The sequence below is a fragment of the Cucurbitaria berberidis genome (genome assembly GCF_010015615.1).
Source record: "Cucurbitaria berberidis CBS 394.84 unplaced genomic scaffold K460scaffold_2, whole genome shotgun sequence".
In the NCBI taxonomy this organism is placed as follows: Eukaryota; Fungi; Ascomycota; class Dothideomycetes; order Pleosporales; family Cucurbitariaceae; genus Cucurbitaria; species Cucurbitaria berberidis.
The window spans coordinates 2,085,430-2,097,112 of NW_024468936.1; the positions used below are offsets into that span (position 1 = coordinate 2,085,430).

General features: G+C 51.1%; 6 protein-coding genes across 6 annotated transcripts; 3 read left to right on the forward strand and 3 right to left on the reverse strand.

Moving 5' to 3' along the window:
* Positions 1 to 987: 987 nt before the first annotated feature.
* Positions 988 to 2,013, forward strand: K460DRAFT_392954 (uncharacterized protein; the record flags this gene model as incomplete). Its single annotated transcript, XM_040935916.1, has 2 exons — positions 988 to 1,464; positions 1,519 to 2,013. 2 exons carry the CDS (start codon positions 988 to 990, stop codon positions 2,011 to 2,013), a joined length of 972 nt encoding a protein of 323 aa, XP_040790226.1.
* An 889-nt stretch (positions 2,014 to 2,902) lies between these two features.
* Positions 2,903 to 4,126, reverse strand: K460DRAFT_279782 (uncharacterized protein; the record flags this gene model as incomplete). Its single annotated transcript, XM_040928353.1, has 1 exon — positions 2,903 to 4,126. One exon carries the CDS (start codon positions 4,124 to 4,126, stop codon positions 2,903 to 2,905), a length of 1,224 nt encoding a protein of 407 aa, XP_040790227.1.
* Positions 4,127 to 4,236: 110 nt separating this feature from the next.
* Positions 4,237 to 5,520, forward strand: K460DRAFT_363721 (uncharacterized protein). Its single transcript, XM_040932870.1, has one exon. The coding sequence runs from the start codon at positions 4,349 to 4,351 to the stop codon at positions 5,402 to 5,404; it is 1,056 nt and encodes a 351-aa protein (XP_040790228.1). The 5' UTR covers positions 4,237 to 4,348; the 3' UTR covers positions 5,405 to 5,520.
* A 764-nt stretch (positions 5,521 to 6,284) lies between these two features.
* Positions 6,285 to 7,350, forward strand: K460DRAFT_307095 (glycoside hydrolase family 11 protein). The gene is made up of 3 exons (XM_040930055.1): positions 6,285 to 6,730; positions 6,790 to 7,096; positions 7,151 to 7,350. Exons 1-3 carry the CDS (start codon positions 6,462 to 6,464, stop codon positions 7,268 to 7,270), a joined length of 696 nt encoding a protein of 231 aa, XP_040790229.1. The 5' UTR covers positions 6,285 to 6,461; the 3' UTR covers positions 7,271 to 7,350.
* A 634-nt stretch (positions 7,351 to 7,984) lies between these two features.
* K460DRAFT_332900 (SET domain-containing protein) lies at positions 7,985 to 9,246 on the reverse strand (the record flags this gene model as incomplete). The annotated part of the gene is made up of 1 exon (XM_040930859.1): positions 7,985 to 9,246. The coding sequence occupies one exon, from the start codon at positions 9,244 to 9,246 to the stop codon at positions 8,038 to 8,040; it is 1,209 nt and encodes a 402-aa protein (XP_040790230.1). The 3' UTR covers positions 7,985 to 8,037.
* A 741-nt stretch (positions 9,247 to 9,987) lies between these two features.
* On the reverse strand, positions 9,988 to 11,625 carry K460DRAFT_62543 (uncharacterized protein). The gene has a single exon (XM_040938571.1). It carries the CDS (start codon positions 11,582 to 11,584, stop codon positions 10,334 to 10,336), a length of 1,251 nt encoding a protein of 416 aa, XP_040790231.1. The 5' UTR covers positions 11,585 to 11,625; the 3' UTR covers positions 9,988 to 10,333.
* Between the last annotated feature and the right edge of the window lie 58 nt (positions 11,626 to 11,683).

Below are 11,683 nucleotides of genomic sequence, written 5' to 3' on the forward strand. Positions count from 1 at the left end.
ATGGCAGGTGGTATTCCTACTTTTTCTCATCTTTTTTTCCTTGTATGATGAAACCTCACTCATTTATTTGAAATTAGTTTTCTAATGTATATCTAGCTTTCAGTGTTTGGAGTGAATCAGCGCCTTTATTATTCTGTCCATTACAGTTTAGTGGTAACGAGTAATATCATCTCCCTGCTCTGTTACACCCTCTTTGTCAACAACACAATAGACTTAAAGGCTCTATTGAAGCAAGCAAGGTTGCGATAGTGTCGAAGTTGAACAAACTTGAGGGTAAGGATTGTATTAATTACTACTTAAGGAATTAAGCTGAAGAGCTTAGACTATATACTGGAATAGATTACATGCTTAATTATCTGATCTAACTTTATCCTTCTAATTACGTATTCCTGGTTGTCATCGCTTGATCGGATCACACCTCTGCTCCGCAATATCTGCTCCACAACAGATGGTTACTTGACCCTAATCAGTTCCACGACTCACTCTAGGCGGCGAGGTTTTGTGTCGGTTACAAGTACGGTAGTACCATTTGATGTCGTAACATCGCGTCTACGATTCGCAGAGCTTTGGGCAAGCTTTGAAACGCTACTTACCTCCATCCCTCTCGCTATTTAACTGTCAACTGTAGCTTAAAAGGCACTAAGACGAAATGAATGGAAATTAGCCCGGAGAAATAGTGTAAGGGCATATAAACCCTGATTTCGATGGTCATCCAACCGTTACCATTAACCGTGGATCGCAGGCCCAACGAAAGGGGGTGAGTCAACCATCAAAAAAAAAAGCGATGAAGGCCACCTACGATACTTCCCAACTTTCTTCCTTTACTTTAGTCACATTATTACCAGCTCCTCTACGCATCAACCAACATGACTGACGCCATGAACTTGTCACCCATCCTCCGGCTGCCTAACGAGCTTATTTTTGAGTTTTTCAACCGTCTCTTCTCACCCCAAGGATCGTCGTTACGATTTACTAAGTCTAACAACAATGTGCAAGCATCTCCACATGCTTTCCCAACATAGCCTCTTGCTACGACCCTACATTCACATAAAGAAAGCGCGGGAACTCGTGGACGTCTACGCGGCTGACCTGAGCCTTGCAACCAAAGTACGCATCCTGGATATCTTCACGGAAGACCAAGTCTGTAACAAATCCATTCTCGACCCTTTCCACACATACTCGCCTTTACAGGCAAAAGGTAGCCACGAAAAGCAGGACAAAAGTGCCCGCAAAGCGTACGCACGCTCAGTCTACCAGTCTGGATTGTCTGACGGAGACAAAGCGAGCTGGCGGTTGGACATACAGGAGGGAGATTACCGGGCCTTCCTCGCCCTACTGCTACACGCGTTGCCGAATCTATGCACGGTGCTACTCGGCACGAGCAATCTGGACATACTTGGATTGCTGAACGCTATATCTCTAGACGAAACGCACAATGATGACAACATGCCGCGTGGGACAAAAGTAGAAGGGGTGTTAAGAAATTAGCATAGGAGTAGAAGAGCGTACCTGACGCAGCTTTTCTCTCGCCTCAAGCCCAACGTGCGCACGCTGGAGCTTCCTAGACGATGGCGCTGGTCTCACTGGGGCTATGCCTGGGATACGTCCTTGCCCTCCACGTTCATCGTGTGCAATCTCACAGGCTACAGCGCTCTAACGCACCTCGCCGCCCCCTTTAACGGTCTTATTCAACCCTTCAAATACGGAGATCCATCGGCGCCTGTATATGCTCGTTTACCCCAGTCCCTCCGCAAGCTTACTATAGTGTCCGTTGCGAATACCTCGGAACTGGAACATTTAGTGAACTATATTTCCTACACGAAAAGCAGGCCCGGACTGCTCCTGCCTAACCTAGAGGTGCTGGATATCTGTGCAAGTTCCATGTTGATCGATCTTTACCAAACGCGCAGCGAATGTGCAAATCATCGAGTAGTTCAGCTCTTCCAGAAGGTTGAGAACGCGTGCACATTTGTCTCGCTCCGGCATATCTCTCTAGATAGATTGCCGCTGTAACTGGTATTGGTTTATGCGCGATTCACATGTTGGAGATGCGTGGATATGGGCGTTTGGCCGGGATGAGGAAGCGGATGGGAGGGCTGAAAATGAAGTCGTGTAAGAAGGAACGGCGAGGAAAGAACAGGAAATGGGAAACGTGAAAGGCGATAAGAGATGAGATGCAAGAAAAAAGCGGTTTGACACTACTAGTACATCAAAATGAAAGCTAATAGACACAAACTCTTCTTTAGATAATAGAAAGCGCGCAACCTCGATAAAAGCAACGAACGGCGATGCGAAAGGTCGACGGATCTTCCGTGTTGAGATTAACGCGGTGTAAAGCAGTGTTGACCGCTCACTCCGTGACTGCCATTTATCGTCGCATATCCCTTCAATTAGTAGCCACCATGCCTTTAACCTAATGACCAAATCCTGAGTAGGAGATGCGGAACCATCAAGTTCTCATACACAGGACAAGCTACCAAGACGGTCTGTCTCCATCCACCTCATTTCGTTTTTCACTGCTCCTTTTAACAAATCATACCGAGTAATTCGCTTGTTGCATAGCTCCTCTATCACTGCACAAACTGCAAATAATTATAGCCGGCTCGCTATTCTCTCCGAATGTCTCCATCGCTTCTTATATCTCGAGCTGTAAATCACGCTCAAGACCTGCTCTTTCGACAGCAGTCAGGGTCTAGTGTTCACGTTTGCGTTTTGCGGCGCGTGCTCGTGCGTATTGTGGATGGAGAGCGGTGCCGAGCGGTTTTAAGGGGGTGAAGAGTGTTCAGGCGCGATGCTGGAGGAAGGACGCAATGGTTAGGCGGTAGATGGGGAGATTTCCGCCAGCGAGAGGTGTATAGTCTGGAGGGCATATTGCAGTCTGATATTCCATTCCCGTCTAAATTCACTTGCCAGTAGCCGCGGCCTTCGCAGCTGCAGCCTCTTTCTTACGCTGCAGGTATCGTTCTTTGGCACTGCTGATGTCTGTCGCCGTCTTCTGGCTCTTACTCGCATGTAGCAGCTTCGCCTGTTCTTCTGCCTCTTCATCCGCTTTACGCTTGTTGGCCAATTCAATCTGCTCGACCATCATCTGCGTCTGTCGTTCGCGTTGAGCATTACGCCCCGTCTTGGAGCCATGGTAGTTTGTCTGGGAGCCACTTGATTGACTTGATGACGCAGCTAGCGTCGAAGCAGGCTTAGGTTTGGCGAGGATATTTAGACCGGCGGAGAGTAGCTGGCGGTTGTCCGTAACCTGACCATCTTCGTTCGTAATGACAGTCTTGCCCTGCTTGCGTAGCTCTGCGACAAGCTCTGCCTGGGACTTTTCCTTGTTTTCTTCCACCGGCACCTTGATGCCTTCTTTAAGAGCCTGAGCAGCGGCATCCATGGCCTCCTGATGTCTTCGCTCCTGCTCCATCAACATTTGCTTGTGGAACCCTTGCATACCAAGCTTCTTTTTCTTCTGCTCTTCAGCCTCTTGCCGCTTCTCCTCTTCCTCCTCGGCTTTGCGCGCCTCTTCCTGCTGAGCCTTGTAAGCGCCCGTAACAAACTTGTCTTTATCCGCGAACTCATCGCCCTCGGCCTCTCGCTCCCGTTTCAGCAGCTTGTCTCGTGCCCTGAGCTGATCTTTCTTGCGCAGTTCCGCCGACTCGAAGAGGGCGTCCATGTAAGTTGGCTTCCGCTGAAGCGCATCCTCTTGCTCTGCTGCATGTTTGGCAGCACTCTTGGCATGTAGCGCGTCGTATACGGCGTCATAGTCGTAGAGTGTCGCGTCTGCCTCCACAGCTTCCTTTGCCAGCTTCTCCGCTTCCTTCGCGCTGGCAGAGTAGCCGATCATGGAAGGGTCATCTTCCCTGACTTTGGGTTTTCGATTCGGAGGCGCTAGAGGCTGTCCCTTCTTCGGCTTGGTCGGCGCAGTTTTCGAGGATTGTGACTGTGAGGCGAGCGTGTCTTCAAAATTGAATTCGCCAATCTCTTGTGCGCCGTCTGTGGCCTTTGCCTTGCCCTTGACCGGCTCATCGTCATCGTCCAGCAGCGGTTTCTTTTTACCTAGGGGTTGTTTCGCAGCGGGTTTTGCAAGCGAATTCGCTGCTTTATTCTTCACGCTGAAGCCGAACTTGAACGACATGTTGGGTGTTGTTGTGGAGTTGGAGAGGAAGCAGCGATCGCGTCTGGACAGGTCGGACGCCAAGTCCGCGCGCACCAGTGAGATCATCCCAGACCTCCGCAACTCCGCACCTTCACTCTCCATGATTGCGGGAAGCGTACTCGAAAATCATCTTTCTTAAAAACACTCTGGATATCGACTTCCTCATGCACAGCTGGAGATCACTGCACCGGATTCCTCATCATGGAGGAGCAGGCTGGCGATGCAACAGCCGACGGCGTCTACACCAAGGCCAAAGCATCGAAATTTCACTTTAAATCAGGCTCCAAACGTCGCTCCAAACGCCATAACAGCGAGGATATTGCCGAGGATGGGGAAAAGCCACCATCAAAGCGCCATCGATCAGACGGGGATGAGAAGGTTCGGAGCAGCCGTCGAGACTCAAAACGGAAGTACAAGCAGAAGCCCCGAAGCCCTCGCGACGACCGGCACCCTACGTCAACGCGGGATGGCGCTTACTATGACCCGGAATATCGCCATCGCGAGTCATTGTACGACGACGTCAATGACGAGGGCGTAGCTTGCCCCGCAGGTCCTTCTGACGACGCCTTTCGCGAGTCTCTCTTCGATGCACTTGCAGATGACGAAGGCGCCGCCTACTGGGAAGGCGTCTATGGACAGCCTGTGCACGTATATTCCGACACCAAGCCAGGGCCAGACGGGAAACTAGAGCGCATGAATGAAGAAGAGTATGCCGACTATGTGCGAACCAAGATGTGGGAGAAGAGCCACCAGCATATTGTAGAAGAGAGGGAGGCAAAAGAGCGCGCGCGTCAGAGGCGGAAGCACGAGAGGAAACACGTCGACGAGGATGTTGCGCGTGAGGAAGAAGAGCGGGAAACGATACGTCAGCGTATGGAAGAAAGCCTCAGGCGGGGTGAGGAGCGCAAGAGGGCCAGAGAAGCCGAGGCTGCGTGGGACAATTACTTGAAGAGGTGGAATGACCTGAAGAACGCCCAACACATTGCACAAGAGGTGAAACCAAAGGTGCTCGAGCTTATACCGTGGCCAGTTATATCCGGCAAGGCAAAGCACGTCTCAAAGGAGGACATTGAGCGCTTTTTGAGGGGCTCAAGAGCCTGGAGAGAGGACGCCACTGCAATGCTCAAGGTTGAACGTGTGCGGTGGCATCCGGACAAGATGCAGCAGCGCTTTGGACAACACATCGATGTCGAAACGATGAAGTCAGTCACCGCAACCTTCCAGGTTGTGGATCGTTTGTGGAATGAGCGGCGATGATGCAAGCCAGTGGTGAGCATACGCCACCCATCGCAGCGCATTGTGTTTTTTGACGAGCTATCAATTTCTTTTCTCGAGATACCCCATGAATGAACGACAGATTTGCTTAAATCCAACTCCTAGTGCATCTACGCATGGTTCCAGGCGCTGTTCGAATCTCGAATCTCCGCCTGGTAGCTTACCTGGCTTCCTTCTTTCCTGTCAGCAGCCATCGTGTTCAGCCTCTATACCCTTCTCCGCATGATATCGCTCCTGGTCGCAATCAACTGATGACGCAGCAGGTGGGCTAAAGTCATTAACGAATCGTAATGATTAAGAACCGGCTAAATGCTTGGTACCTGGGCGAAATGCTTCTGTCAACTCCATCATCGAGTTTATCCCCTATGATCATCTGAGAGGGTCGGGTGCCGAGGTTTGTATATTGGAGACAAGCTAATGACGAGAAAATAAATTAGCTTGACGCGATGCTTTGCCTACTAGTGCAGCTCTTGTATGGGTTCGATCGGTGCCCTGACCTTGCGCAATATCACGGTAGGCATATTCGAAATCACGAAATACAAAGTAGCAGATAATGCCCGAGACTTCGACGTTGACAGAAAGCGAGCAGTGTTCCTTGCCAAACGAATTTGTTCTGTTTTCTTTATCTGCCGCATGTTTCAAAACGACCTATAGCATGACGAGGTACCTGGAACGCTTTGCAAAATGGAGGCACCAAGTTTCAGGGATTCGAGGGCCAGCGACTGAGAGAAACGCTTGACCTTGGGCATGAATAACCGGTGGTCCCTTCAGCGCACTGGGATCGGCTCCACGTCCACGCCACGCTACGGGTAACGAAGCCATGCACCCCACAAATGTACCGGCAGATTAATACGCCACTCTACATGCCTGTTTTGACGACATGCTCCCCTGACCTTGGAGCCTCCTTCGGACCGGACGACCATCACAGGCCAATCGACTGACGGCGGTATCAATATGCAACACTATCAGAGGATATATAAAAGGCCTGGTGTTGCCCCTCAACGTTGACCACCAAGCAACTCGACACCCACACATCAACATGGTCGCTTTCTCTTCCATTCTTCTTGCTCTCGGTGGCGCTACCGCAGCGCTCGCCTCCCCTCTAAGCCTCATCCTCGAGGCCGAAGCTAGAGACGAGTCTGGCAATCTTTCTGCCAGGGCCACGCCTGCCGGCACCGGCACCCACAACGGCTTCTTTTATTCCTTCTGGACTGATGGCAAGGGCAGTGTGACGTACAACAACCTTGATGCCGGCAAGTACGACGTGCAATGGAGCAATGTCGGCAACTTTGTCGCCGGCAAAGGATGGTAAGCCCATACTCACTTTCCAGCCTTAACATAGATCTCTCCGCTAAACCAATACCTAGGAACCCTGGTGCCGAGCGTGTCGTGACCTACAGCGGCACCTGGAACGCCGGCAACGTCAACTCGTACATTTCACTCTACGGCTGGACTCGCAACCCACTGATTGAATACTACATCGTCGAAGCCTATGGCTCGTACAACCCTTCTTCTGCTGCTCAGAAGAAAGGCAGCGTCACCTCCGACGGTGGCACATACGATATTCTCCAGACGACAAGGACTAACCAGCCTTCCATCGACGGGACCAAGACGTTCCAGCAGTTCTGGTCCGTCAGGACTAGCAAGCGTGTTGGCGGCACCATTACTGTCAAGGTATGATATTCATGGATCTGTGTGTTTGGATTTGTGCTAACTCATGTTGAATAGAACCATTTCGATGCGTGGGCGAAGTTTGGCCAGAAGCTTGGTACGCATAACTACCAGATTCTTGCGACCGAGGGGTACGGAAGTAGCGGATCTGCTAGCATTACTGTTGACGGCCCATAAGCACTATTTTATTGTGAAATAGGGCGCCGATGCTGCTTTGAATACTGAAAAGCTTGAACGAGGGGGCGGTGCGCGAAGTGCTTCCGTATTTCAGATATGACTACAAGTAAATGAAAAGGAAATTCAAGTAGATGCTACGGTCCTTGTCTCTGGAACTGATGCAGAATTAATTGTAACACGAACTGGCATCTAATCTTGCTTAGCAACATTGATATGAATAAATATAGAATTCACCTGATCCGCCTCTATCTATGCTGCTGAGAGTTAGCATGCCGGCTTGTGGAGATATAAATAATGAATACTTCTGCTAAGGTATAAATCAGAAACATGAGGCTGGATAAAGAAGTCTTGAGGTCAGCCTGATTCGAAGTAAGATCAGTATGCATGTATTCGCTGAATCAATGGACTACTGTGCACACTGTTCAGGAGTCATTTCCAAATTATTGGATACTATCCAATGTGTGTATACGTCTCATAGGCATCTTATTTGCCAGATGCGAGAGGCCCTCCAAATGCTCCCCAATACTCAAGTAGGGGAAGTGCTGAAAATGACATGTATCTATCCAATCTTGAGCGACCGGGTAAGACAGGGTCGGACAAGTGAGCAGATACTCCATCTGTCTAACCCAAAAGAAAAGAGAAAGGGGGCTATGTAAGTGCCTTGGGCACATTACCTGCGAGACAAGTATCGCAGTTCAAACCACCATCTTTCTTCATCCATGAACCGTTTGCCAACGCCAAAGCACACCGCGTCTCCCCAACCGAACCTATGATCTAATGATCTTCTTCTTCGACTCTTTCAGCGTCTTAGCATGCTCCTCCGCGTTCATAAGCACCTCTGCAATGCGCTCCTTCCTCTTCTGCAACTCCTTGAACTCTTCGCTATCCTCGCCAAAGCACCGCTTCGCAATGAGTTCGCACCCATTAGCACGACCGAGAATAACTTTCCACAACCCCAGCTTCTTCTCACCGGACAGCGCTTCCGCGATCCTAGGCTGCAGCCGGTCAATGAGCGCGTTGTACCAGCGAATCAGTTCCGGGCCCTCACAGCCGGTAACCTTGAGGTCCTTGATGAGGTCGAGCACGGTTTGCGCGTTGTTTTCGAGTTCTTCCTTGCTTGGCTGGCGCTCTGGACGGATGTGGCTGGATAGACAGAGGTCTTTGAGGACCTTGTCCGAGTCTACGATCTCTAACATGGTGAGGAAATGTCCTAGGAGAGTAGCTCTACCATTCGTGCGGAGGCGTGCATCTTCGTGCTTCTTGAAATTGGCGTGGGAAGAGTCGCAGGCTTCGCACTTGCATGTGATGCCGTATTTTTCCTTGAGTTCGGAAGCGCGGACTGAGGCGGTTTGGTAGTAGATGCCAGCGATGCTGGATAGCGTCAACTCCTCGCCGCACGCGATGGCCCGGGTCGTATGCACCGTCATCCGATCAGTAACGGGGTTGTAGTGGGCATAGCAGTTCGGGACACAAGAGTGTCGCAAACCCGCCGTCTCAACAAACAATCCCGTGATAGGAGTGCCCTCGGGTAACTTATCACGCTCGTTCTCGGGTATGTCGATCATTGAACGGGAGCTTGCATGCCATCGAGCGGCCAAACGCAGAGTCGGAAGCACCTGTTCGAGCACGGTGCCTGACTGCTCAAAGTCCTTTGCTTCTTCTTTAGTCCAATCTTCCTTAGGCTTGCAGATTATCTGGACGGTGCGTTTCAAGATGGGCTCGGTCAGCTGGGCGAGTGTTTCCAACAGTGGCGATGCAGAGAGATCGGATGGGTCCAAGTCCCAGATACGTTCCTGCTCATACTTTGGAAGTTTTGCATAAGCATGCATCAGTTGTCTGATATCGGCACCTGGATAGGGCAGGGTAATCAGCGGCGGTTCGCAAATAATGCGTGTCCCTTGCTTGATATCCTCGGTAGCAAAGACAGCATGTTTCCTTTTATCAACTGTCGAACTGTCTGAAGCTTCGTTCTTCATGTTGGAGGGGATAGCAAGGTACTCATAGTGTGGCATGACAGGCACCCAGACGTTGACGATTCCCTTGCTTTTCTTGTCCGTGTGCTTTGAGGCAGGCAACTCTGACAGCTCTTCAGGTTGGCGAAGCAGAACTGTAGCGACCGTTGGCGCGTCCGACGATGGCGATGATGCGCGAGTGAGAGCCTGATCATCCTGTGTATTCGCCCGCTTCTTGAGTTTTCCACCTCTGCGCTTACTGCCGCGCTTGCTCTTGCGATGGCCCTTCTTGTTGCTAGCTGCGCCAGCTTGCGCCGAGTCTACAGTGCGCTTGAAATCTGCATCGCTGTCTGAACTCAAGTCGATTTCATCCATGTTCTCCGCAAGGTCGACCACACTGGCCGGCTGTTGTGGACTCATGGCCGAGTCGATGGCGCTGATCTGGTTTGTGAAACTTCCGGGGTCTAACTTCTGGAGGACTTGTCAGTAACGTATGCGCAGAGAAATGTCCACAGAAGGACGAGAATGCACGCCGCCTGCAAAGCTGCTAGAGAAGAGGAAGAGATTGTGAGGGGCAGAGAGAAAGTAAATATACGGGTTGAGCGGCCAATCTTAGCGCAAATTTTGCAAACGCGCAGTGAAGTCGAGTTTCTAAACTCTGTCACCTCGAGGACGCGACAAGAATGCGACAGAGAACTTCACCCACAACGTCTGTATAGAAAAAGTATATCTAGTTATTTGAGTACACGTGAAGTCTTTCCAAAAGCGTTTGTATAAGCAGGCTGCTGTATGCTCCATCTTGTAACGTCAATAATAACAGTGAGTTAAACCACTTTGATTCCTACATGCAGCTGTGGCACCGAGTTCAAAACAACGCGTGGTATCTAAAAGAAGACAAAGTATAGAGAGTACAAAAGAGACCTGGGCGGCGGGAGAGAATGGGGGCAACAAGAAGACCTTATAGGAAATGACGTCACAATGTTGGTAACGGAAGGAGCGAGCAATACTCAGCCATGAATGTGCCGTTGTTGGCTATTAGTCATGTATTGTAGTTTGACTTCATACAAGAAACAGGTCCGAGCATAAGTTAGGGCTCCTCAAGACCAGTCAGTTACCATCCATATTTACTGCCAGCCTCCCTCTTATTTCGGTGGCTGGAAGCAAAGTGATCCTCCAGAGCATCTTTCTGCGTTGCCGCTACGTTGATCAGGCTCCTCAGGCTGTTCTTGCCCGTACCGGAGATGGACTTGAGCGGGTTATGCTGTACCTGCTCACCCTGCTGTCGCAACTTCTCGTTGTGGGCATACTCAGTATCTGTGTTGAACTCTACAATCTTAGCTGAGGAGAAGTCTGGACCACCACGTCCCTTGTTTCCGAACAACTGCCGCCGCTCCGCTTTGGAGAGGTTCAGCTCGGATGCAATGTTGGTGAGGTCGTGCGGTGCCGCTGCGTTGGCCTGTGCCGGCACATGTTGCGTGTCCTGTGCAGTAGACTGCGTTGCAAAGGCTTCGTCGGGAACTGGGGCCTCGCCGTCATCGTCTGCGCCATACAATAGTGGCTGACACTGGCCGTCTGATGGACCCTTGACGCGATTGTCTACCTCTTGTGAAACTCCGAAGAGAGATACCTTGGGCTTCCGTGGAGGCTTGGCATCTACATCTGATGGCTGGGCCGCGACAGCTGGTACATTTGTAGTGGTTGTGCCTTGCGTTGATGTGACAGCGGGCCGAGGAGCCAAAGGCTTCTTCTTCTTGCCCTTACCAACCGACATGGGTACGAATCGTGGAGCTGTAGGCTTTGGTGCGGTCTCTGGCTCTGCATTTTGATCATCGGTAGCTGTCTTCGTCCTCGTTTCGGCCTGCGATTCTGTCTTTGGTGACGGCAGGTTCAACATGGCCCTAAAATCATCCTTCCCCAAAGGTTCCTTCTTTATGGGATTGCCGTTCTCGTCATACGCGTCAACTTCTGTCCGGGGTTCTCTTTTGAATGCAGGCTCTGCACCAGTTCTCAAGTTGACACCAGCACCCAGCCCTTTACCGAGCCCTTTCTTCCCAGCTGCTGCACTAGCTGTCGCCGCTGCTGCACTCGCGTTTGGCTTCTTTGGCGCAGGCAACATTGCATTGAATCCGCCAAGACCTCCTCCTCCAAGGCGCGGTTTCTTTGCCGGTGGGGCTCCATCCTGTATGTCGTCCTTCTCCGCTTGGGGTTGCGATGCGCCTGGCAGGTTGACCTTAATACGTCCTGGGTTGGAGCGGTCGACGACTTTTTGGAAGGCAGGCTTCAGCGCTGGTTTCGCTGCTGGTTTGGGAGCGCGCGATGCCTCGCCGTCGGACTCGGAATCTGAATAGGCGGTGAGATTCATGGTGCCGGTGAGTTGGATGTTGGGTATGCGGTCGTGGAGCGTAGACAACGCTGGGATGAGTTCACGATCGCCGTTGCCAAGCGGCGCCTTCGACAGGGT